This window comes from Tiliqua scincoides, chromosome 6, assembly GCF_035046505.1.
Source record: "Tiliqua scincoides isolate rTilSci1 chromosome 6, rTilSci1.hap2, whole genome shotgun sequence".
Taxonomy (NCBI): Eukaryota; Metazoa; Chordata; class Lepidosauria; order Squamata; family Scincidae; genus Tiliqua; species Tiliqua scincoides.
The window spans coordinates 11964358-11992037 of record NC_089826.1 but is presented as its reverse complement, the minus strand read 5'-3'; the positions used below and the strand labels follow the sequence as shown (position 1 = coordinate 11992037).

General features: G+C 43.2%; 1 protein-coding gene across 2 annotated transcripts in view; it reads left to right on the top strand.

Moving 5' to 3' along the window:
* The window catches only part of MAPK10 (mitogen-activated protein kinase 10), a 111878-nt gene that overhangs the window by 53213 nt on the left and 30985 nt on the right, over nt 1-27680 (top strand). The window contains exons 7-8 of one of the 2 annotated variants that reach the window (XM_066631610.1): nt 9461-9532; nt 18226-18408. In XM_066631610.1, the coding sequence (XP_066487707.1) occupies nt 9461-9532; nt 18226-18408 (255 nt within the window). Of the gene's footprint in view, nt 1-2960; nt 3033-9460; nt 9533-18225; nt 18409-27680 lie in introns of both variants that reach the window. The other variant, XM_066631609.1, reaches the window with a different exon arrangement.

The following is a 27680-nucleotide window of genomic DNA, read 5'->3' as shown; positions in this document are numbered from 1 at the left end:
GGCTCGCATACATTTATGCTTTTGCAAGCAAGTCTGCATCCCAAAAATGGGCTGAAAGTCCAGAAGAGATTAAATCCTCCATGGCTGGGCTTCCTCATCTGGCCATGCTGATTCGTCCTGCTGCCATCAGCACTGTCTCACTGCTTCCTCTCTCTCTGCCTTCCTCTTTCCTTCTCCTCCCAAGCAGCAACTGAGGACACTGCAAGGCAAAAGCAATGTTTGCCTTCGCAGGTAGTTTTCCTCCAAGTCAAGACTCTCAGAGGTCTATGGGAATGTTCCAGAGCTCTGGGGGTTGCAGTCTTACACTGTAAACGTATTGCTATGGATTTCACCTTGCTGCCTTTGCATTATAACCCGTAAGCATAGACACAAATAATACACATCAAAGATATTTTTGCCTCCTTTTTATACCATCCTGCCTCCAAGGAACTCAGGGTGATGCACATGGTTACTCCCCTCCTTTTGTCCTCACAACAGCCCTGTGAGTTAGGTGAAGCTGAGAGATAGTGACTTGCCCAAGATCACCCAGGCAGCTTCATGGCTGAGTGGGGATTTGAACCTGGACCTTCCAGGTTGGACAGCCCAACCCTAACCTGCATTAGGTAGGCTGACTGGCTGGAGACAACTCAGGGTAAGGATATAATTTTTCCTCTTACCGCATGTTGAACCCAGCCACCACTATGGGGCTATTCGGGTCTGTGCAGGTCCAAGCAGCCCATGTAAGGCTGCCCAGGCCGGGAGTAGGATTCTGTATGCACTGCTGTGGCCAGTCCCACAATTCTCCAGGGCCTGATCTGCTTCTTGGTCTGCCCTTCCAACCAAAAATGCCACTCTCTGCCTCCATTCTATCTTCCTGCCATCCTCTTTCACCCCTTGCGCCAGCCTTCCCCGGAAGGTGCAAACTTGCCTGAACGAGGCAGCACAGGGATGGGATCTGGTGGCAGTAGGCCGGCACACATCCTTATGCTCATGTGGCTTGCTACTGAGTCGTGGCAAACGTGCTTTATGGGATGTTTGTGACACTTGGAAGCCTGGCGGAGCTGTCCTGCACTGGCACAAGGCAAGGCTTGGATTGTGCTTTAAATCCCACTCTCAAACCACTACGTCATCCATACTCAATTGCCATTTGCTTTGTGGTTTGCCTGCACAATTTGGCCTTGTACAATTGCGACTTTTGAGGATTTTACTCCTCGGAGCAACATGTTGGGTAGCTCCAATGCTGTTTAAGTTTTAAAATCAAACCTAACATCCAACCATTTAGCAAGAGCTTTCCGAGTGTATCAGATTCAAGGTCTGGATATGCCCTGAGTAAGGACTGCTGAACAGAACATTTACTTAAAACCTAAGTTTATTTAAAACAACTTTAACTTTTATTAATAATGTTAAAATCTAACGTTATCTTTTTGGATGGGGGTATTTAGCTTTTCTCTTCTGGTCATGGATTATCCTTACACTCTAAGGCAGTGATTTTCAATCTTTTTTGTCTCATGGCACACTGACAAGGTACTAAAATTGTCAAGGCACACCATCGGTTTTTGGACAATTGGCAAGGCACAACTTGCTGTTTGTGGGGGGCTCATATCCCCAATGGTCCTATTAATAAATGACTCTCCACCAAACTCCCATGGCACACCTGGGGACCATTCGCGGCCCACCAGTGTGCCATGGCACAGTGGTTGAAAAAGGCTGCTCTAAAGGCAGGCACGTACATCTTTTAAAACTTCCAAAACAAATAAATATTTTAAAGTCTGGGCAGCTTTTCACCCCAAATTTTAACTTCTTTTAAGTAACTGTGTGTCTATGACTTTATACCATGTTAGATTCTTGGGAAGGAGACCTTAAAGGAGGAATTATATGAAATAGAAGAAAACTTCAGTGGTTCCCTTCACACAAATCTGCACCTACATGCAAATAGCTTCCCATGGTGTGACTCTCTGCAACTGTGGTATACATGTGAATGTTAGAACCATATGTTTGGGGGAAGGGATACAACATCCTAGAGAAACATCCAGCAATTAGTTGGAAAAGTTTGATGCAATTGGCTCCACTTTTGTTGACTACTCACATATATATCTCAGTTGAATATGGCAATCCACCTCAGGTCCTTTTGAAGGACCTATGTCATCACTCCTTGAGGTGCTAGCTCACAACTGCTGCACACTGTACTAGAGACTGTCACTGTTTGGGTGTCTGTGTTGCGTGGTTTGCCGAGACCATAATGCATGAAGACACACCATCTGAACATGGGGTGGAGGGAATGGGAATTATACATATACTTGACTGTATAGGTACCTGCCCTCCCATTATTTTTTTTTATAAGTTCTTACAACATGGCAGTCCTACCCATCTATGCTTTTGGAATGGATAAGTCTCAATCTGGAGTGATCGGTTTTCATCCTCTTTCCCGCCCATCCCCAAATTTGCATACTTTGGTGCTTCTAGAATTTGGCAGTTTCTCCTGTAGAGTATATGCGCTTGTGTGGCAGTCCAGCGCATTAGAATATACCACTTCGGCCAAAAGGGAATGGCATGACTGAAAAGTGCTGCAGATGTGGGATCACGCATATATGAGCCGCCACAAATAAGAGCATTAAACAAGATAGGCTCTACATGGAAAACTTGCATAGGTGTTTATGTGATGACAGATACACATGTGACTCAAGTCACAGTTCCATTGGGCTCAATTTTTTAAAACCATAAATGGTCAGTAATGTGAACCAGTTCTTTAAATAAGTCAAGTAATACTCAGAGTTGATATTGTCTGGTACAATGGTCCTTGATGCTGCTTCTATTTATGATATCTTGGGCTTTTTAAAAAATAATGTTCATTGGAAGGTGCATCAAACTGTGCTTTCTCTGATCAACCTGCTCTTTTTCCCCTCCTTTAGGAGCCAAAGTGTCTTAGTTAACTTTGCCTTCCCCTCCCTTCTTTCTCCATTTCCCTGTCTCTGCTGTTCTAGTGGATATATGGTCAGTAGGATGCATTATGGGAGAGATGGTGCGCCACAAAATCCTCTTTCCAGGAAGGGACTGTATCCTTATGCCATTTGCTGCAACCTTCATTGAATTGCTTTCTCTTGCCCCCTGTGGCCTCATCCCCAACTTTTCCTATTAGGCAAATACTATATGACAGGAATGCAAAGACATAAAGAGTTGAATTTTAGAGGTGTGTGTAATTACGATTGGAGCTACTCTAGGAACAACAGCAAAATGAAAAAAAAAATCTGCTATAGGACAAATGATTTCAAACATATCTTATTACATAACCCTTACTTTTGTCAATACCATTTTTTTTTGTATAGAATCAACCAGAAATCACATTAATTGTAAGCTTTTTCTTATCTATTGTGCTTTAAAGAAAATGGCCAATTTGTTCCTTTTAAACCTTTTTTTTTTATTTTTGGCAAAATGTTTTAAAAATTGTAAATTTTTTGATGTTTGTGGTGACATCCTAATCTTTTGCTTGTTAATGCATCATTAGTCTGGGTCCACCTCGATGCTGTATGGACTCCAGCGATGGGTCGATACAACATTTGATTCTGAATGTTTTGACTTACCCATTTGTTGCCTAGAAGAGATCCAGCAGTCCTTCAAAGCTTCCTAGAAATGAAACTCCCAGTCAAAATTTCCAGAATGAATTTTCCTTTTTTATGTGCATGAGGGTCTGTATCATTAACAAAACTCTACTCACCCCACACCCTGCTCTTTCCTGTTCATTTGAGCTTTGGTGTTATTCTTTTGGTGATATTCTTTTTACCATCTCTCAAGGTGGTGAAAGTAATATTAGAAAATGAAAACAATGACAATCTTAAGAAGGATAAATGCAACATCAAAAAGAAGGTTCCCTGCTCAGCTTTTGTGGGGGAGAAATATGAAATGCATTTACACTAATGAGAAAAAGTACATATTTACATTCTGTCTCCTTTGTTGGGAAAGGAACAAAAAGAGGATTTCCACTAGCTAGCTAAGAGGAAACTCTTTAAGAAATTTGCTTCTGCGTTCTTTGACAGCTGGCAAGAGGTCAGTGGACATTAATATTTGTTGCATTTCAGTGAAAATATTGGATGAATTTTCCCAACATGCAAAGAACATTTTCCTATAATGTGGGAGATGTAGATTCTTACTGCATGATAGGAAGTTATCATCTCCCTTGTGCAGAGCTTGCTTCTGAAAATTGGATTTAGAGATTAGCAGAGGGGTGGACACACGATACATTACTAGGGTCCAGCATATGAAAAGCCACATGGAATACCACATAGAGCATCTGATTGCCCCAACTAGAACTTTTATCCATAAGAGTAAAGTTGGAGTGCTGTTGTAGCCTGTCTCCAGTACCCAGCCAATTTTGAGGTAGGCATTTTTGTGTGCGCACATGTCTCTCTTGTGTCTTCCCTGGTGAGGATAACTTCAGATGCTCATTTTTTTCCCCCCGCTATGTGTGTCTCAAAAAGGAATCAAATAAGAAAGGCTCCCAGTGCAGGAACTTCACTGTGTGCACTGAATCACTTGCAAAGCTCTGGATTGGAATCAGTAAGGGCCTAATCCTATCCAGCTTTCCAGCACCAGTGCAGCCACATTGCTGCCCTCAGGTAAGGGAACAAATGTTTCCTTTCCTTGAGGAGGCCTCAGTGATTGCCTTCCCACCACAGGATGCAGTGCATGCCCCGTTGGCATAGTTGGCAATTTTCCCGGCACTGGAAAATTGGATAGGATTGGGCCCTAAGTTTCCAAGGAAGTTAATGTGATCTTATTTGTGGAACAGTCATACAAAACTTATACTTGTGTGATGACTCTGCAAAAAGATGCACTGAGAAATGAGGCTACTCCTCTATTATTTGATAAATGTGGGGTGCAGTGTCACAAGGCATGCATGTGAACACACAGACACAGGTACCATTGCTTGGTGTTGTTATAACTGGAGGTTTGTTCTTGAGATGTACTAAGAATTCCTTTCATAGTGCAGAAGCTTAATGAACTAAGCACCTACCAGGTGATATCTGCACTTAGTAAATTCATGCTGGTGTCGCAAAGGGCAGCACAGCTGTACCCTTCTACGTATTTGTAAGTATGATTGTGGCTTATAAATGAAAACCTCCTATTCATGTTGCACAGCAAAATTGCCTCCTCTGTCTTTATTTGTATATGTCCCATCTCCATTTTTAGTGGCATCTTCATTGCAAATATTATATGTGCTCCAGGCCTTTATTCATCCAGACATTCTTTCCACTACCCCCCATTCTGTGATCACCGCTGTCAAAATTGACAGTGTCTTCAGCAGAGAAAGCGGGATGATCTCTGTAGCCTTCTGCTGGACTTTCGTGGTCCTGTAGGCTATACGTCTTGACTGATGAACTGAGGAAGCTTCACAGGTTTCTGGTGACAGGATCTGATTCAAAGATGTACACAACGTTTTTAGATCTATCCAGCCACCACATACGATGTAATTTAAAGTTCCCTGGTGCTGCTTGGGGGGGGGGTATCATTGCCATTTCTTTTTCTTCCTGAAACAAGAGATGCAAACTGCTATGCTGGGGAATAGGTATACAAAGCCTCTAAAAAATTAAACTAAGGAAAAAGAACTTTTTTAAAAACCACCAAATGGTAGGGTATTGCTACAGAGTAAAGTATTGATCTTGCTGGCTTTTGCAAAAGTTTTAGGAGCTCATTAATTCTGCAGTCCTTGAGTAGTTGGGTTGTGGTTGATCTTTTTTCCTCGCTATTAATCACCAAATATCATGTGCATGCAGGAGGAGTTGTGCCCCTTATCAGTGATGTCACAGGTTCTTATTGGCTACTGTATGTGAAAAACTTGCACAACCATATTCTGTGCACCACTCGGTCAGGTGTAAGGGAGAAACGGTGACTCTTGCCTGCAGCAAAATATTGTTGCTTTGAATGCTGTGATAATTCGGTTTTCCTTAATCAGATACTTTAGCGGGGTAGAGGGAGATGTATACAACCCACTCATCAACTGAGTCACAGTTTCACATTGAAAAATTGTAGGTAGCTTTGGTTGACTGTTATTGCCATTACAAGGTAGTATCCAAAGCTATGCTTTTCAGTACCAGTACCAGGTCACGGAGAGCCCTGGGGCACAGCCACTCATCATAGCCCTCTGATCTCTGCCCTCTGATAGCATACTGGGTGCTACCACTGCCACAAATACTGGCAGTTCAGCAGTTGATCTAGGCAGGTGGTGAATTCATAAGTGAATTCTGATGGACATGGGTCTCAACCAGTACCTACCTGATTTGTTTCTGGTGTAAGCCTTGATGCTAATGGTAGTAATTCTACCATGAGCAGCAATCAGCACAAAATCCAGGTAGAAGTTCCTTTGCTTGCAAGTCTTTTTTTGCTACATCCCTTTGGGCAGCAGTGGCTTCAGCAGAACTTGAAGGAAATGGACCTTTCCCAGTAACCAGTTCCTGGGTGCCAGTTTCTTCCCTATAGACTGTGCCAGGAAATGATCCCATGGGCCTGTCCTCTATACAAAATTCCATGTTTATGCACCTAGCCATATGCCAGCCCTTTCTAGCATTTTTTATCTGTATTGTCCAGGACACCAGGAATTTAGAAAGCATGTTTTTTATTGTCAGTATTCAGATTTTTTTTTAAAGATGGAATGAACGATTAGTTGAATTACTACATGCATGAGTTTTGTTCCTTGAACGTTAGCACAAATAATTTAATAAGGAAAATATTTCTTAAGGGAACAAATATATTATTAATGGATGAGAAGATAACTGTGTGTGTTGTCTTTTCCATGTCTTTTCGCTTACAGAGATGAAAAGCAGCTATAATTTTGCTCCTTTGGGTTCCCTTTTTGCTGCCAAATGAATAGCCATGTCTTTATGCTGATATAGCTAATCACATGCTAAGAAACAGCAGGAAACCTTAAACCCAGGCAACTCAGGGTTTCCAAAGCCTATGAACACTTGTGCTGAGAAGCCAAGTTTAGTGTCCTCGATTACTACAAAAATCAAGTTCAATGTGTATAAATAAACTCAGCATTTAGATGTGAATAAACTCAAACGTAATGAATGTGTTTGTTCTTATATCTGTTCTCCAATTCTGGATTTGAATGTGACCACTCTTTAGATCAGGGGTGTCAAGCATAAGGCCCCGGGGGCCGAATGCAGCCTCCAGAAGCAATTTATCCGGCCCCTGTTATAATTGGGCTGTCCCAGCTTGATGATTGGATATCTTGAAAATATGAATAAGATTTGCACTTTTTCTCTTCTGTCATTTGCAGCTATTGAATTTCTATGCGAGAACAAAGTGCTTATTTCTGGCCATCATCTGCTTAATGATGTCACTTCCAGCCCTCAGCCAGCACCATGAATGCTAACTTCAGCCTTCTGTATGAAATGAATTTTACAAACCTGCTTTAGATGAATCAGGGAATCATAGAGTGCAAGACTTAGAAGGGTTCTAAATAGCAATGGGTCCAATTTGCCAAAGGCTAATGTAGAAAAGTACCTTATTGATTGTTTCTGCAGAATCCTGATAATCTGAGTTACAGTTCTCTTTTATTATTTAATTTCTATATCACATGGCTCAGAAATACAGGAGCCATCTTAATACTACTGCAAGGTACTAAAGCGTCAGTCACTCCCTTTTTTAAAAAATTCTTTTTTAATTGAAAATTTATCATTAACTACACAAAGAGAAAAAATACAACAAATACGGATAAAACATGCTAAATATACACAGACTTTTTCAAGTCTAATGTTGGTAATATTATTACAAAATTTTGAACGGATAACACAAGATATTAAAGTATCTGATGTATTCAATTAAATACATGTAAAGAGAAAAAGATAGCAATTCCAGTATACACAAAAGAGTAATCTATTTAAATAATGAAAGTACACTCCAACGCAATTTATTCTTGTTTTCGTTTTTAAATTAGAGCTGAAAGAAAATGATGGATTATTTCAAATAGCATGCACTGATTTAAATAAGTGATACAAGGAAACATATTCTGAAGGAATTTAACTTCAGATAATACTTTCTATCACCAAATTAATCATGCTGCTCTGTTGTTCCTAAACATCATATCCTATGCTTTTCAGAACCACTGTTGCGTAAAGGACAGCTCCCCTCACTTTCAGTTCTGAACCACCATGATCTTTATGGCAATTTGCATATTATAAACCAACCTACAGTGTTCCTTCTTAACCATACCTTTCAAAAGTCCCAAAAGAACTCTATGAGGGTCCAGAAGAAATTCATACTTAATAATTGCCTTGCAACAAATCAGGATTGTTTACCCAAATACCTTGAAACTCCACCAAATATCTCTTTGATATACAGTGGCCTCATTTCATCCACGGATTTGACTCACCGCAAATCACAAGCCCGCACTGGAGGGACCTTAAAGGAGCTCCCGGATGTGACTGGAAGATCTTCTGAGGCACAGGGAGGCCAAACATGGCCTCCCTGCTCCACAGAAGGCCTGCCGGAGCCTACAAATAGTAGGAAAGCTTTATTCCCAGGACTGAAATGTAGAGCTGTAGGGCTGTATTTGCAGGAATAGATATGTGGATTTGTGTGTGAGAGGCCAGGGGGAAAGGGTCAATGCCCCTGTACCTGCTAATTCCCTGGCCTAGTTTCCATATCACCTTTGTGGCATCTGCCTCCGGTACCTTCAGCGTGTTAGGAGGTTCTCCGTTTCACTAGTGATTTTTTCTTCTTCTTTCCTTTCGTCCTTTGTCAAGCTTAACAGGACCATTTTGAAGTCATTACAGTAAATTATGCAATTGTGCATAAAGCTATTCCCTCTTTGCTCTAGCTACCTGCCACAATGCGATAGGAACACCTCAATACGCTGGTAATCACAGAGGCAATATTGTTTAGCGCATTGATATAAAATATCACCGGGTGCAACCGTTTCTGCTGATTATCAACAGGAAAGAGATGCAGGATATATGTAAGAGGGCAGGAGACTGTAGGAGTGGATGGATGGATTAACGGGCAGCACTGGTATAGCTAGAGGGGGTGGGGCACTAAGTTTTGCAGGGAGCCTCCCCTAGCATACAAGCGGCCCTTCCCCCTCCCCTTGGGAGCCATTCGCCTCTGTTTTGCCCCCCCCCCCAAATGGCTCCAAAGTGGAGCGGATGAGTCACTTGCACACTGCGGTGAGGCTAAACAGAGGCGAATGGCTCCCAGGGGGAGGGGGAAGGACTGCTTGCACGCTGCGGGGAGCCTCCCTGCAAAACCTAGTGCCCCGGCCCCCCCTCTAGCTATGCCAGTGATGGGCAGCAATATTGCAGTGGATTTTTGAGCTTGCTTTCTGGGGAGTTTCAGATTTGAGATCCAGATCACCCAGATTTGGTCTTCCCTGAAGCTCTAGCCAGGGATCTTGTCTGTTCCGTTGACACAACCAGATGAGTCTTCTCATTTATTTGTTGTTCTGTTGCTGTGTTCTTGTTTACCTTCATTTCATTTTTGTTTTCAGTTGACATGTGGTCAGTAGGGTGCATCATGGGAGAAATGATTAAAGGTGCTGTGTTGTTTCCGGGCACTGATCGTATCCTTCCTAGGCCATGGGCCTCTCTAGGTACTATCTTCAATCCCTGCTACCTTTTTCCCATTTGGAGTAGTGTAACACTCACATACGTCTACTGAATCTTAACAAGTACAACAAACCCCATTTAAAGATGTCAACAAGTCTTCCCTTCATTATAACACCTAGAGTGGAAAAAGTCAGCATGATAAAGTATAATGGCCATCATAGATTTATAATTCCATGGCAATTAGCAGCCTCCTATTTATTATATGTTGTTCTATAACTTTAGTGTATTACAATACAACCTCCTTTATCCAAACAGAATGAAGGATGCCCAGAATATTTGAAAAAAAAGAAAAAGAAAAAAAGAATGACATAGGCCTACAAAAAATGAGGGTTGGAAAAGTTTTTCCCAAACTTTGTGGTGGTTTGATATGAATTTGGTGTGCTGATTCCAAAAATGGCATCCGTTTTGCCCTATCACGTCTAGTTTTGGAGATATAGTATAGCCTCATTAGTGAATGGTTCAAGCAGCTTCCTCATGAGGAAGCCTCATGAGGAAGCTTGAACCATTCACTAAAGAGGCTATGTCGTGTCTCCAAAACTAGACATGATAGGGCAAAACGGATGCCATTTTTGGAATCAGCACCCGAAGTATACCCAGGAATTGGTCTATACCCAGGTAACGTTTAAGGAAGCAAAATATGTGTTGGCCTGTGTGATGGGCGTACTCTGTAGACCCAAGTTGGCATGAGGCAACTTTTATTTCATTTTATGTTTTGTGATCTTTTTTCATTGTTATTGTGTCTTTCAACCTAAGAAAAGAATTAAAAGTGGTGAACTGAATGAAAATGCAAATATAAGCGAGAGAGAAGGAGCACTTGTGGCATTCAGCCCACTGAGGTTTGGATAAAAAGGTTTCTACTGTATTCTTGTACCGATTGGGCACTTGTAGATGGCTGTATTTAGCATGGTCAGATTTGCTACACAGGAGATGGAGTGTTTTAGCCTTGATAGTTGCCCTGATTTCTCTGGATAGGGTTGGTTAGAAATTGAGATAAATAAACAAGCACTGTAGTCATATTTGATTTCTTGTAAGAAATCTCATTGATAGTGTGTCAGCCATGAGATTGTAACAGCCCAATTCTACCTAAATCCCTGCACAGCAATGCAGTACCAACATAAGCCACACTGCATTTTGCGGGCTATGCTGCATTCTTAGCTGCTGGAAATCCCCTTTGGGTAAGGAAGTGGTTTTCAGATTGGGGCATTGTAACGCCCCAGCCTAAGGGCCCTGGCCTCTTTCTCCTTAAGGGGCAGGGGTAGGGGGGAGGCAGGGAGGAGGCAGCGATGCGATCCCCAGGATTGCGCTGCTCAGGAGGGCTGCAGGGACTGGTATGCACTCACCAGTCCCTGCAGCAGCCTGTTGGGGGTTGTGCGAGCATCTTGCAGGACTTCCCAGGCTATCAGAAGTGAAAGTGGAGCAATCGCGCTCCAATTCTGCAAAATCGGAATCCCGCTGCAGGGATTGGTGAGTGCATCCCAGTCTCTGCAGCCCTCCTGGACGGCGTGATCCTGGGGATCGCATAGCTGCCTTCCCCCCCAACCCCGCTGACTCCCCCCCCACCCCCTGCAAGGACTTACAGCGGTGCAAACTCTTGTAGAGAGTTTGAAAACCACTGGGGTAAGGGGATGTTTGTTGTCTTGCCCTGGGTTAAGCCCCAGCAGGCACAACAGGTAAACTCGGACCTGCGCCAGTGATATTGCTGGTGCTACTCTGTGCAGGCGGATCCGGCCTGGAAAGGGGGTTTAGATATAGCATGCACCAGCACCACCAGTCCAGCACCACCAGCACCACCAGAATTCATGAGCAAATTCATGGACTCTTCCAGGTCCAATCCGCCCACCCTCTGCCTCTGTTGCCACCCTGATCTGCCCTCCCTCTGCCCTCCCCCTTCCCCTACACTGGACTTACCTGCTCCAGTTGGCCTCCTGATGCCTGCTGGCTCTGGCCTTCCTGCTGTTGTGCTAGGGCCTTGTGCTGTTGCAAAGTGCTTAATGGTGCTTTTGCAGCAAAGCATGCCAGTGGAGAATGCTTTCCACAGACGCAGGCCTTCAGTTGGCTGGGGCCAAAATTCCTTGTTGTTAGAATGTAAAACCAAAGGATTGATGGCATAGGTTTTTATGCAAATTTCTTTTTTATTGTTTCTACAGGAAAACAGAATAAGATTAAAGTGAAAAGACAAAAAAAAAACCCACTGGGCATATAAATACAATCTAAGAAACTTAAAATAGTTTTCAGCATATCTTAGCACTTTGTGATGGGCTTATGGACATCACTGGCATACTGGGGAGAGGTCAACAGGTGCAAATGCCCCAGGGTGACACATGGCACCAGCGCCGTGATCCACTCCCCACCACCACCTTTTTTAAAAAATAAGTGAAAGAAGCTGGTTGGTTGGCAACCTTCATTCTTGAAGGACTGTGGTATAAACCTATAGCACCTGGTATTCCCGGGCGGTTTCCCATCCAAGTACTAACCAGGCCTGACCCTGCTTAGCTTCCAAGATCAGACATGTGCAAGCTTGTGGCTTTTTTTTAAAAGAGTGAACCTGCACTGATAGGACTGCCTCCCCCTTCTTCCCTCCTTTTTTTTTAAAAGGGAAGAAGATGGTGACCCTTAGATTAGCATCAAATTGTGCTGATAGTGGCAGTGAGATGACAGCCATTATCTGCATGGTTCCAGGTCGCGCCATTCTAAACGCTGTCCTCTTCTCCCCTTTTAAAAAGGGGGGAAGAAGAGGGAGGCATTTAGATCGGCATGATAATACCAAAAATAATTGTGGTGACAAGCAGTGAAGGGACAGCAGGGGTGGCCAGGACCACCAGTGACATCACAGTTGCGGTAAATAAAAAGGGGATGAGTTGGTGTTATGTTAACCCCCATCAAACACGTTTTACTTCGAAGCAAATGTGCATAAAATTGGGTTGTGTAGGAATCAGCTATATATGGGTATCAGAGCTTCCATCGTGATATTTTCACTGTTTCAGCCATATGCAAATATGCGCAGAGTTCACTTATTAATCAATTGCAATGCATTTGATTAATTCACTAGTTTTTCTTTAATTGTGTGACAGACCTACAATTCATGAGCAAACTTATCCTGAGCCCAACTTGTTGCTGGCATACAACCTTAAATTGAAGGAATTATTACAGAAATTATCACATGTATGTTTTTATAAGATCTGAGCATTTACTGAAAGCAAAGTTGGGGTGGGGAAAACAGTCCTTGGTTGTAATACATTTTTCATGCAGAGGTTCATTCGCTGTACATTACATAAGAACATAAGAAGTGCCCTGCTGGATCAGGCCAAAGGCCCATCTAGTCCAGCTTCCTGTATCTCACAGTGGCCCATCAAATGCCCCAGGGAGCACACAAGACACAATCTGCGTCCCGGTGCCCACCTCTGCATCTGGCAGTCAGAGGCAGCCTGCCTCAAAAACCAAGAGCTTGCACAGACCTACTATGACTTGTAACCCGTAATGAACTTTTCCTCCAGAAATTTGTCCAATCCCCTCTTAAAGGCATCCAGGCAAGATGCTATCACTACTTCCTGTGGCAAAGAGTTCCACAAACCAATTACATGCTGGGTAAAGAAATATTTTGATTTAGTACATTCATTTGTCTGGCTTTATTTTTATGTCCTGTCATACATATCATGCTCACTCATTTCCTCACCAACACCTCATTCTTCTTCTTCATGAGGATACCCTTTGTAACATTAACAGCTGTTTGCCTGCTTGCTTTTACATTTACATTCTGCCTTTCATCTCAACAGATCCCAAGATAGGATGGATTTGTTATCCATCAAGGAGAACATCTAAAGAATAGTTGGTAACCGTTGATTGACAAAGGCACATTTTTTGGTAACTAAACAGCATCTCCTGGATCAGTGGGAAATGGCAGAAGTTTGTGATACCTGTGAGATCATGTGCTTACCCCATCGGCATCCCTAAGTGGAAGCCAGTATAGGAGCTTTTTCACAATGTGTACCTCTGCACCCAAATGGTACATTTGCAGCAGAATGGCTGAGATCTAGTGCTATCTTCTGCAAGCAAACTGACAGCAGGGTAACAAAAAACCCCTTCTCCATTTGCTCCTAACCCATGATTGCAGAAGCAGGGAGCAGAGGGGCATGTGAGCATAGCTGTTTGTCTGCAATGCATGGCTAGTGGCTGCATTCAGCTTAGAGGGTCAGAATTTGCACAGTCCTGTAATAGAAGCATACCACCATGTGAAGCACAGTGCTTGTTGGAAATTAATAGAGCCTTTTCTTCTTATTGTTGTCTTTCCATTTCCCCCCTTGTGGGGTGCTCGTGTTTCAACTACATGGATTCCTCACCGTACGGTTTCTTTGGTTGTCTTTTAATAAGGTGATAGTGGCTTGTCCTTAACATGCTATAGATTAAACTCGTATGTGCTTAGGCAAATTGATTTTCTTTTTTCATTGTAAAACTTCTGTTTCAAATAAGTTACTCAGAGGAAAAGAGAAAGCTAAGCAAATATGTCCTCTCTAACACACTTTGAAAGCCTAGTTTCTTTCAAACAGCTGCATACTTATTAAAATTTGTTCAGAGCCTCTATAATTAAACCATTAAAGGCATTTTGGTGTAGAAAAAAAACTCCTTAGAAACTAGCCACTTGCATCTGATGATTTGTTTGAAATGTATCTTTAATTGTGGTAGTATTCTTAAAACAAATGAGAATCAGCGCTAATAAGTGAGCACCCAATTTCCTGTAAGGCTGTGCAACTTTTTCTCTAGATCCTCTGTCCTCATTTATGACATATTCTTTGTGGTCAGGAGAGGGACTCCAATTTCTGAGCAGTTTCTCTGAAAAAAAACCAATATCTTCTATCTGCTTCCTCACTACATTGTGCTCTGCTTTCATAACTGGTTTCTGCTACCTTTAGGTGAGTATGATTCATCAGCCAGAACTTGCAAGAACCAGCTGCCCATTAAGGCCAAACTACATGCTACAGCAAATGCATAATGCAACCCTGCATTTTTGTGTTTTTTTGTTTTTGCATGTAGTGCATTCTGGGGTGGGGTCTGTGAAACAACACAAAGTCACAGAATGGGGGGATTTAGTATTTGCTTGATGCAACCAGTGGCATAGCTAGAGGGGTGCAAAGCACTAAGTGTTGCTAGGAGTTTCACCATGGTATGCAAGTGGCCCCTGGGAGCTACTGTTTTGCTCCCCCCGCCCAGAATAGGCTCTGAAGGGGAGGGGAAGGGGCTGCCTGCATGCCGCGGTGAAGCTCCCTGCAAAACTTAGTGCTTTGCACCTCCTCTGGCTATGCCACTGGCTGCAACCCATTTGCAACTCACTTCATGCAATACACTGGGCCCTCGCTATCCGCAAGCAATCCATTTCCACGCCCCGCACGGATACAGATTGCTGGAGATAATGAAATTTGCCCTAGAATGACTTCACACTAGAAGAAAAACCCATATGGTTTTCCTTCCCAATGACTCATCTGTGAGATTATTGCTTTGGAATATCCAAGTACCTATTAACAGGTTTTATTCTATGAGTTCCACGTGGAGTTTAATGTATGGTTGCAAAAGTCATGTGGTTGTCAATACCCGTAGATTTTAAGACTTCAGAAGAGGTGAGACGGTGCCCTAGACCTAGACAATGGAGCCTTTGCTGCAGCGAATTCTCCTCTTTATTTTATCTTTAAAGTGTAGCCATTTCTGCCCCCTCTCTTGTAGCTATAGCTCTGGTAACATTGGCACAGAAAATAAACAGCACATGAATCCTGCTAACACTGTACTGGCAAAAGTGGGACATTTACTGCACTCAGATGGGCAAACCCTCAGGGGTGAGGTCCCATCCATTTTGGCTGGCAAGTGCTGCTGAGAAATTTACAGACACAAGAAGTCTGCCAGAGGATCATTGGCTCAGTCAGCTCAAGACTAGCTCAGTTTTTGCCATGAAGAAAGTCCAGGATTGCCATAAATGTTACGTTGCAAATCCCATGTGGGTTGAAACTCACAGATATGACTCATGAATGTATTCTCCTGTGGAATAACTGCATGTTTGGGCTGGGGGGCTTGCCTTGTGCGAGTACATGGCAAAGATGAGATTCCTGATGTTTGGCTCAGTCTCTTTGCCACTGTGCTACACCGACCCACTCGTGGCTTCTGGCATGGTACCCTGAAGGACCATCCCTCTCTCTGTTCATCTTTCATTTTCATTTCCATTTCAAGTACTTCTTCCACATCTCCTTCTTTAACTGAGCTACTCAAAGCTTTAGCGAACCCCCTTGAGCTACTCTAACCCTATTAAAGAATTGACCTCCTAGTCATACATTAAGTGAGCTGTACATACCAGCAGTCACGTATACTTGGTCCTTGTAATGTTGCTGCCACCCACCCTCATCCATTTCTCATACTCTCTGGGGACATTCCCAATTTTCTGGTGCCTGTTCCAAGTAAATCACTTTTGCCTTTAGAGGAGGTTTGGGAAGCGGATTAAAAAAAATTTTTTTTTAAATGTTAGAATAAGTTGCTGGAGTTGTCTTTAGGAGTGGTCTCCAGAGACAGAATCTTCATTTCTCAAGCGCATGAATGCAACATGCTTTTGAACACTTATCTTAGGCAGCACAGAGTCTACCTTTTAATGAACTGCAACTGGTGAGGTTCATTTTGAACTAATGGAAACCAATTATAGGGTCGTTTGTTTGTTTTTACAGTATATCCTTAATCCAAAAATCCAAACACCCTTAACTTATTTCTCAATAGCATCTCCTGTAACTATTTCAGTTAACATGGCACACCGCAAGAGTGATGAGCATTCAGCAATGTTTTATAGATATGTTGGGAACACCTTGGGCCGTGATCCTTGGTGGGAGAGTGAGAATGTTACAAGTGCATAGTCCTGTCCCAGTTTTCACCTGCGATGTCTTGAAGGGTATGCAGACTTGGTCCCCACCCCGTGATAGGTTGTGATTCTTCCGCCTGTGCAGGGACGTCTGTGTTTTGTACAGCATCTAGAATGTCGTTGGTGCTAAACTAACACCTACAGATTGATTAACAACAAGTAGTAGAACTTATTGTACATGAGCATGGCTGCCAGGCAGTAGCGCAGCTAGAGGGGGTGCAAAGCACTGAGCACTGAGCTTCACCGTACCGTGTTCAGTGGCCCCTCCCCTTTGGAGCCATTCCATGCTGTGAAAACAAAACAGTGGCATATGCCTTCACTTTGTTCTAGCGGCCTGGAGTGACTCCAAAGGGGGGATGAGCAGGTGCCACTTGCACAACACAGTGAGGCTCCCTGCAAAACTTGGTGCTTTGCACCCCCTTTAGCTATGCTACTGCTGCAAGGTATGCAAAACCTCATTTTGAAGAAAATGTTGTAACTTTATTTTCTGGCATAGGGCATCTAAATATTTTTTTTTTTTTTAGTTTGCTGACTTCCTTCAGATCTAATGAACATGAACCAGGAACATTTAGCTTGTGCACTGTGGAGTTTCAGAAATTACTATTCCAGAAAATATGTATATATCATTGTCCTAACTTTAATTGACGCTCATAATTAAAAAGGACAGCTTGCACGCCCGTATGCATGTGTACATGCATATGCGTGTGTGTTTACAGTTTTGGAAATGTGAGTACGTTGAGGAATCCATCTGCCCACCGCAATGTATCATCAATCTCGTGATTCAGATTTAGTCATATGCAGTCAATGGGGTTACAAGGAGAGTTTACTTAAAATATGAATGGCCAACATTGGTGCCCATGGAGGTGCTCATTGGAGGTGCTCATTGGTGCCAACATTGGTGCCCATGGAGGTGCCCATTGGAGGAGCCCATGGTGCCCATTGGAGGAGCTTTGTGAAACATAATTAAGTTTCTTTAATTATGTAGAATCATTTCCTCAAAGAGCAGATACTTCTGTATGGTGCAGGATGTCTCGTGAAGATTTGAGATGCAGCAGGGCAGGGGAATTACTTTGCAAATGATATTTGTAAAGCGCTCTTACAAAGAAGTCACACGGTTTTATTTCTTGGACTTTACAATGCTACAGTTATGAGGATAGGCCAAACAAGGCCTTCAGATCTTCCGTGTAATGTAACCGCATTGTTTTTAGTGTCTAAGAGCAAACAGATATACTTTGCCGGAACCAATTCTGGGAATATTACGACACCGTCCCATATACACGGAGCCTTTGCAGCGTGGTGGTGGGTGCAAAGCTGCTGCTACGTTGCTGGCTCCCACACAGTATTGATAAGTTGTGGATGTTTGATGGCATGGGTGGTCCAGCGATGTAGTACTTCTCATGGCAGGTCTGCTGATGTTGGCACAGAAGGTATGCTGTCATCTGGATTAGTACTGTGACTAAACCACCCATATGTTGCTAACAGTAGCAGATAAAGTTGAACTGGGTCATAATCGTGTCTGAGTCATTGGGACTAAATCAAGCTGTAAATCAAGTGATTTGACTTATTTGGGCGTGGGTGGAATTGTTTTAATGTTCCAAAGCTCCTGGCAGCAAACTATTCATCCACTTTGCAGAAAGCAAATGCTGTTAGCCTTCCTTAAATGCCAAGTCCATTTGGGAATGGAAGGAAACAAAAACCTTCTGACTGTTTAAGGATGGGGTTGGGGATTCTGCACCTCTTCTTTCCTTAACTGTCTCTACTCAGACATTGACCAGTGGAATAAAGTAATCGAACAGCTGGGAACCCCCTGCCCAGAATTCATGAAGAAACTTCAGCCCACAGTGCGGAACTACGTGGAAAACCGACCGAAATATGCCGGCCTCACTTTCCCCAAACTTTTCCCAGACTCTCTTTTTCCAGCTGATTCAGAACACAACAAACTCAAAGGTAAGTGCAAAGAAAAGGCTTTGTGGCAGCGATTTTCAACCACTGTGCTGTGGCACACTGGTGTGCTGCGGATAGTGTGCAGGTGTGTCTTGGGGCGGGTAATTTATTAGTAGGGCAACTGGGGGATTTGAGCCCCCTACCAGCAGCATAGTGTGCCTTGTCAATGGTCAAAAAACTGATGGTGCACCTTGATAATTTTAGTGCCTTGGCAATGTGCTAGAAGATGAAAAAGGTTGAAAATCGCTGCTTTATGGGAAGTCTGATATCTTACATTCAAATTTTAATTGTATTTCATTTTTAGCACCTTGATAGATGGTGCGTGTGTGTGTTTTGTTTGTTTTTTTGTTGGGTGGGGGTGAGTGATATGCTGATTCACTAAGGCTGCAGTCTATGCACACTTTCTTGGGAGCAAGCCCCATTGGACATAATGGGACTTACTTTTGAGTAGACCCACTTAGGGTTGGGCTGTAAGCATCCTACAGCTTAGTGACATGGTGGCAGTACCGTACTAGAAGTACGATCGATTGTTAACTTATTGACCAGCCCTGATAGTTGTCATTTTGACACTATTTTATTCTGCAGCAATTAGCAAGTGATAATGCTAAACACTGTGGCATGTAAAGTTTCACCAGGTAAATTCTGCATAGCAAACCTCTGTTAAAGGCACAGCAACAGACAAGATGCTTTTCTTCTGGCCAGCCAATAACTTATTTGGTAGTGGAATCAGCCATGCCAGTCTGCCACCCAAACATTGTTCTGATGGATGCTTGACATCTGGTAATACATGCTTTTAGCCCGGGGTTGCCAAAATCTTCAGGTGTTTGAGAGCCGCAAGACTTGAACAAATATTACACACACAGCCACACGTTGCCACAAACCCGTGATCACAAGCCGCACCCACTAAAACTAGCGTTTTCAGCCCCAGCACCAGCTATGATTACTTATTCTCTAGCACAATTCCTCTGTAATTCTTGCAGATCCAGAATTTAATTCCTGGTTCAAATCTAGCATTAAAGTTAGCATTAAAATTCTTAAATATATTTATTCTCCATGAACATTAAACTTGTGTTTTAATCCAGTGGACTCTCAGTTTATACCTGGTAAATAATTATAAAACTTGAAAAAAAAATTACTTACCTTTTATGTCTATTGTGATACAAGAAGGAGCTCAGCCAACATATAGCCACACATTATATGTCAAAGAGCTGCATGTGGCTCGCAAGCTGTGGTTTGGCCACCCCTGCTATAACTACAAAATTGACCTCAAAATACTGTGCCTGGGTCAATGTAGATCACTCTTGGTTTCTTGAATGCAATGTTAGGGCAGAACTGAAACCCTGTTTCAAGGCTATGAAGTTGTGGGGAAGAATTAGGGGTTCTGTGATGTTCATGTCATTTACATGTGATTCTGGTGTTTGTACTCTGTGTTGCTGCGAAATGCCATTTTTTTCTTTATTTTTGCCCAAGTCAGCAGAAGACCTCCTTTGACTTAGCTGCATGTCACCACATAACCAATCTGATTGTGTAGCCAAATCAGAATGAGTGCAGCAAGCATTGTGGCAACTTGTGGATAAAAGTCAAGAAAAAAAAATAGTGTTCAGAAACGCTATAGAATGTGATAGTTGCCATAGCCAGAAGCACAAACAGGTGGTAGCAATAGAAGAGGTGAGCATGTATTGTGTGAGAGGAAAGTTGTGAAAACTTTTGCTCCACCTGAAAGTATCACTTTCAAGCAAAACTAATTGAGAACTTTCCTCTCAGTTTAGGAAATACCTAGAGATGCATTCTAGAGACAATCCAGTCCCCATCATATCCTTCCCTTTTACAGGGAGGAGTCACTGTCAGCTATTGTCCTGCACACTGAAAGGCATTTTTATTGATTGATTGATTGATTGATTGATTTGATTTATACTTCACCTTTCTCCCCGAAAGGCACCCAAGGCGACTAACTGTCAATATATTAAAATACAATATAAAATACAAATACAAACATCGTAAAAACAGTATAAAACAATATAAAATATATCACAGTCAGCAATAAGCACACTCAGGGAGGTCTACTTGAGCTCAGTGTTGTGTACAGGGAAGGGAACAGCTTGGGCTCCAGTTTCTTCTTCTTTGAAACAAAAATACTCAAGTGCAAAAAATACTTCTGTATAAAAGCACATGACATTTGTTAAGAATAATTAGTAAGTGAGGGCTGCTTTGGATTCAGTCCTTGTCAGCAGGAAGGAGGCTAGTATAACCCTGATTCAGCATCAGCAGCCAAGATTTTATAACAGGGAACCAAATTCTATCTGGATTTCAGTGGTGCTAGATGAGCTGTTGCCATTGCACACAGTGTACACAATGACAAGAACTCAAATGATTCTGAGCATAAATGGAATCCATGACTATCTTCAAGAGAATGGTGATTTTCCTTCGAAAACACTGATCAATGTGCGTTTAATATAGAAACATAGTAACATTGCGACAAACGATTAAACCTTGGAACATCTGTTTTGTGCAGGAGCTAGACTCAGTCCTTAGACTTTTCTTTCTTGTTCCATTTGTTTGTTATGCTCTATAACAGGGGTGTCCAGAGTTTTTGGCAGCAGGGCCACATCGTCTCTCTGACACTGTGTCGGGGACCAGAAAAAAAAAAGAATTAATTTACATTAAAAATTTGAATAAATTTACATAAGTTTACATAAATGAATATATTAAAGATGAACTTATATGAATGAATGAAGGTCTTGCAATAGCTCAAGGCCTATAAAAGGCCTTGCACAAAGCAAGGTTGGCCTTTCCTTTGTTGCCGCTACTGCATCACAGACGTAAAACAGCAAGCAGTGGAGGGCGCCCTCATCCCACAGCTCACGCAAGAGGTCAAACAGTCGCCCTCACGCTGAGAGCAGTTGCGTCGGGCCAGTGTGGGCTCCAACAAATCTCTGGAGGTCCAGAGGCTCATTGGAGACTGGGGGCTCCCTGAGGGCCACATTGAGAGGCCTCAAGGGCCACAATTGGCCCCAGGGCCTGGGTTTGGGCACCCCTGTGCTATAAAGATGCATGTTTGTTTGATAGCAGTAAACAGTGCGTAAGAGTTAGTCCTTCTGGAGCATGGAGCCCTATACAAAAGGAACCTTCGTCAAGCTTGAAGTGTGCACCGGTTTTGCACACATGGATTGCCAAGGTTGCTTGCAGTGGCAACATATAATGTTTTTTAATCTGCTGCAATTTGCATGTCATTACCCAGAGTGCATTTTCCATCATACAGCAAAGCTGTTTGTCTGCACTCTGGGGGGTGATTGAAGGTCTGGCCAAATAGCTTCAGAAGCATTGAGCGCTGTCTATAATCCCCTCAACACACCCACACCATCCCTGTGATGGAACAGGAACAATGGATTTACAAGGGATTTAAAGCAGATGCAGGAAGAATGATAATTAAGATGTCCTTTCATTTACTGCTTCCTGGATGAAAGCTGTAAACAAATTTTTGCACACATGCAAATATGACTATTTTCAAATTCTAGTTTTCTGAACTAATTCCTAAACATACCCTGCATCTCTTGACAACATGGCCCCAAACCCTGTACCACTGAAGAGTGTGTTTGGTTGGCAACCTTCAGTCTCGAAAGACTATGGTATAAGCCTACAGCAACCGGTATTCCCAGGCAGTCTCCCATTCAAGTACTAACCAGGCCTGACCCTGCTTAGCTTCCGAAATTAGACAAGATCAGGCAGTGTGTTTGCCACCCTGAAAATCAGTACAGCATCCTCTGTAGCAGAAGGTGGTATTTTGACACTTCGCACTAGTAGAAGCTAGTACAGAACTCCCCCCTTTAAGCTTATGAAGTTCCTTATGCTCATGTGTTCCTAGACAGAATTCATATTTTCATTAACCATCACAGTTTGTAGTGCAGTCATTTACAAAGCAGCTAACGCTTACTGTTGCTTAGAAGTTGAAGGTCGATTACAATGACAATAATAGGCTAACTATTCTGAATTCAACATATGCTTTGTGTGTGTGTGTGTGTGTGTGTGTGTGTGTGTGTGTGTGTGTGGGATATAAATTATCTCACTATATGTTGTACAGTACAGCCACCGGGTAGATGGGTGTACTAAACAGCCACCGAGTAGATGGGTGTACTAAACAGTCACCGAGTAGATGGGACTCATTAGCCTGGGAAGGCAGCTCATCTGAGAGAAGGAAAACTCTGATCCCAAACCTCCACTGCCTTGTGGCTACATCCAGTTATGGAAAAGGCTTCAGGAGACAGCCTCGAGGCAAAATCTGGAGCCGGAGTCCCTGAGGCAGTTCATGGTTGAACACAGTCACGTTCTGGCAACTCCTGCAACGCCATTGGAACCAACTGTATTGGCCTCTGCCTTTCCGTTGGACCATTCCAGCAACATGGAGAGGGGGAATTTGCTGCATGGGAAACAGTCTGTCCTCCATATCTACTTTACCCAGGCTTCGCGCACTGGAGAGGACACTCTGTTCCAGAACCACTATTCAGAGCGCGATACCATAGTCCTCCGAGACTGAAGGATGCCAACAACATATGTTGGTAACTTAAGTGAGAGCTTACAGATCACCCCTTTGATCTCATTCAACATGTACTCTAGGTTGAGTAAAAACCACAGTTTCATTTTGTTTTAGAGATAAATGAGACCTCTGGTTTGTTGCTTTTGCTAATCACCCTCTTCCCAACAGAAGCAGAGCTACAGGAGGGGTGGTGCAGTAAATACGACATGCTCCATTCCCCCCTTGGCGTCAGAGCCATTCAGGGCAGTGACGACAACGTACCATCGCTGCCCTGAATGGCTCGACTGCTGAGGGGGAGGGGCACTTATACAGTGTGTTGAGGAGTATGCTGTACTAATCGCGCCACCCCCTAGCTCACTTCTGCTTCCCAAACCATGGAAATGAATAAAAAATGTCCATGAACTCCCCATAGCAATTTTATTGTTATCCTGTCCTTAGTGGTTTGGACGAGGGGTCAGGGCTCAGCTATGCATGGAACTCATTCTGCCTAATCCAACTGAGAGGCACACTGTCTGTAGTTTCTGTAAGGCGAGCAAAGCTCACCCTGCACATATCTTGTGGCATGCTTTTCTTTAGTGTAATATCACATGTTCTGTGGATCTTGGCAGCCCAGAGTTCTGGGCCGTACCCTAGTGAGCTCTGGCTTCCTTTAATGGCAAACCACCGTGAATATGCATGTGAACCCAGACTTTGCTACTGAACCTTGAAGCTGTAGAGAACATAGAGTGGCATCCAGGAAGCTGCAAGGAGAGTGCTCCAGTGGTGCCCTCCCACCTTCCCACTCCGACCTTTTGCACTACCATAAAGCTCTTTCTAGGATTGGAGGGGGGCCTTCTGGAATGCTGTGGGATATGGCACCGGGGACTGTAGTGTGAGTTGTGGGAGAAATCAGCAGAAATAAACAGACTTCCCACTTGTGCAATTGGAAGTGCCTTTTACTCTCTGGATGCTGATCATAGTGTTAGAAAATTTATTGTATCAATGGAATTGATATGTGACTCTTTGCTTTGGTTGGCTTCTCCCCCCCTTCAACACATGCTTTCATGTAGAGCGGAGTTTCCAATAGGTGTTTGTAAATATGGAACCATAATGTGGTGGCAATTCTGGGTTAGTCTAGAACAGTGGTCACCAAACTTGCGACTGCTGTGTTTGGAAAAAAAAGCAGTCCCTGTTTGTACCAGTGCTTTCTGTTCTGCTGCGCTGTGCACAAGCGACCCACTTGATCTCTGCAGAGTGACAATCTGGGCGTTCATGTCTGTAGACCGCTGCCCCAGCAGGCTTTGTACCTGCATTGCTGGGCAGACACGACTGTGCAGAGGGTTCCTCTGCAGAGTTTGGATGGGCTACTTATGAGCAGCCTGAGAACAGTAAGTGCTGCTCCTGATGGGGAGGATTGTGGCATTGCGCTGGATCTGACCTGTGTACCCTAATTTTGCGGACACTGGCCTAGAACAACTGTGCATTGTACCTGATGACGGAGCAAGTGGTCAGAATGGTTTGGTTGATGGTGGCCTTACCTTGCTCGGTTGCTGCTCAAAAAACACACCATGGATGATGAATGGGTAGAGTTTTTTGTATTTCAAATAAACAGTGATTTATGTCAGAGAAGAAAATGTAGAAGGAGGAGGTGGCTGCCATGCCCAGAGCACGAGATAGCCTTTTTTAGGTACTATTTTGATGGTGGGAACTGTTAATGCTGAACTGGATTAACACCAACAGTCAGGACACCTGAATGTGTGTTTCGGCCGAGAGATAGAGGAGACATGATTTTGAAGCAGAGGACTGTCCCCCCCCCATGTCAATCATCAAATAAGCTTTCGTCAGGGGATTAATCAAACTCTTTCTGTCAGAATGGCTCAAGGTTTGGTCTCTGTTGGCTGGAATCTATGTTTTCCTTGCTACTTGCACAGGCTTGTTAACTCTCAAGGTCTATGAATAGTAAAACACACAGCTACTGCTGCATCTGCTCCCATTCAAACTTAGCCCTCTCTGTGGCTTTTTAAAAGATAATCAGTTTCAGAGAGTCTGGATTTAGACTGGGGATGCCATGTCTAAATGGCATGAACTTAGAACTAACCTAGGTTCAATTTCTGATGTGGATGAAATTATTGCTGTTGATGTTGTTTGCTCCAGAATGGGAACAGTGATGTTGTCATTGCCACCAAAATAAAGCTGGACAACTTATGACCCCTCTGTGTTAATAAATACGTTTATAATTTAACTATAAATATGTTAATTTAACTACTACAGGTATAACCTAATTATCCATGGCTTTTTCACCCTTGGTTTTATCTCAACATGATGAGAAGGGCCCTTTCAATTAAAGGAAAAAAGTTGTTAATGTGAGAGGGTAGCACCTGGCTGACAATCCATCAATCATTCTCTCTCAGAACAGCTTCCCAAGCACTCAGAACAGCTTCAGTTCGAGGCAAGCAACCCTCGCTTCTTCCTGAGCAGGTGAAAGAATGTTAAATGGCAGTGACGATCACTTCCTCCATTCTTTCTCTGCTTCTGGTCAAGAGAGGGATTGCTGCCTAGGAGTGAAGCCTTTCTAAGCACCTGGAGAGAGACTGATTGCCTGCTTGATGCATTACAAAGGTCAGCAAGGCTGATTTCAAATCGCTGAACCAAAGTTCATTGTTTTTAAATGGATTTGCTTTAGTGGTATTTTTGCCATCCATGTGAGTTCTGGGAAAAGAACCTTCACAAATAACGAGACTCAACCTGTACTTTCAACCATCCTGAACCATCAGAAGTTAGGCTTTGCAGAGGAATTGAGACGCATTGAGCCTGCGTGGGAGAACTGGAGGCCAGAAGTGAGACCAAACCAGGAAGATCCATTCTGAAATGTTGTCGGTTCTTGAAAGAGAGAACCTCTATGATTGTAAAAATCCCCTTGAGGGATTTAGAAACGCCTGCCTATGTAAACTGCCTTGAATAAAGTCAGAGGAGTAATCCGATGACCAGAAAGGCGGTATATAAATACTTAGTTGTTGTTGTTGTTGTTGTTACTTTTCTCTGAATTTTTGCTAGAAGCTCATTATTTAAAAAAGGGAGTCATCTGATTTATCAGTTCTTTTTCTGCACATAGTATTAAATCTGAATTGGTGGTTCCATGTGGGGCAATTGGGGGTAAAAATAATAATTGATAAATAAGACAATGCTTCAACTATATTTAAACATTTTGAGGAAAAAAGATAATATGAAGTATGGTTATGCTTGAAGATATGCTTCTTGGAAATATATGTGACTGTTTTTGTGGACAGTTTTAGTTAAATGATTATTTGGGCTTCTGGACTTCCGTAAACCAGAGAGCTCTTGCCTGACGCCACTAATGGCCAATGGATCTACTATTATAGCATGGGAACAATATTTTTTTTTAATAAGTTCCAGTTTGTTTTGGATCCATGGAATTCTGGAGACTATCCTTGCTGTTCTGAATTACTATTGGCAACCTTCAGTCTCGAAAGACTATGGTATTGCGCTCTGAAAGGTGGTTCTGGCACAGCGTCTAGTGTGGCTGAAAAGGCCAATCCGGGAGTGACAATCCCTTCCACACCGGGAGCAAGTGCAGTCTGTCCCTGGTCTGTCTCCCTGGCTATGGGCCTTCCTTCTTTGCCTCTTTGCCTCAGACTGCTGGCAAAGTGTCTCTTCAAACTGGGAAAGGCCATGCTGCACAGCCTGCCTCCAAGCGGGCCGCTCAGAGGCCAGGGTTTCCCACTTGTTGAGGTCCATCCCTAAGGCCTTCAGATCCCTCTTGCAGATGTCCTTGTATCGCAGCTGTGGTCTACCTGTAGGGCACTTTCCTTGCATGAGTTCTCCATAGAGGAGATCCTTTGGGATCCGGCCATCATCCATTCTCACGACATGACCGAGCCAACGCAGCCGTCTCTGTTTCAGCAGTGCATACATGCTAGGGATTCCAGCACATTCCAGGACTGTGTTGTTAGGAACTTTGTCCCGCCAGGTGATGCCGAGAATGCGCCGGAGGCAGCGCATGTGGAAAGCGTTCAGTTTACTCTCCTGTTGTGAGCGGAGAGTCCATGACTCGCTGCAGTACAGAAGTGTACTCAGGATGCAAGTTCTGTAGACCTGGATCTTGGTATGTTCTGTCAGCTTCTTGTTGGACCAGACTCTCTTTGTGAGTCTGGAAAACGTGGTAGCTGCTTTACGGACGCGTTTGTTTAGCTCGGTATTGAGAGAAAGAGTGTTGGAGATCGTTGAGCCAAGGTACACAAAGTCATGGACAACCTCCAGTTCATGCGCAGAGATTGTAATGCAGGGAGGTGAGTCCACATCCTGAACCATGACCTGTGTTTTCTTTAGGCTGATCGTCAGTCCAAAATCTTGGCAGGTCTTGCTAAAACGATAATGTTCTGAATTATGACTTCTCATTCCAGGCTCAGATACAACTGGATTTATTGATCGGCTCTCTAGTAATAAGACTTCTGGGGAGGAAACTATCCCAGTGAGGAGCTTTAAGAGTTATTTGAAATTGTGGATTAATCCTATGATGGGATAGCAACAGGTTGGACTCTAAGAGTAGATATGTCAGATTCATAGGAAGGTGGGGTGGTTAACAACCATCCCAAGAGCCTTATCAATATCATTTCTAAGTTATAAGCCAAATTCCTGAGAAATAGACCATGATGTTACTAAAGTGACGCAAGCCAGGCTTTGCTTAAGGCTGCAATCCTCTTCACACTTTCATGGGAGTAATAATAATAATAATAATAATAATAAT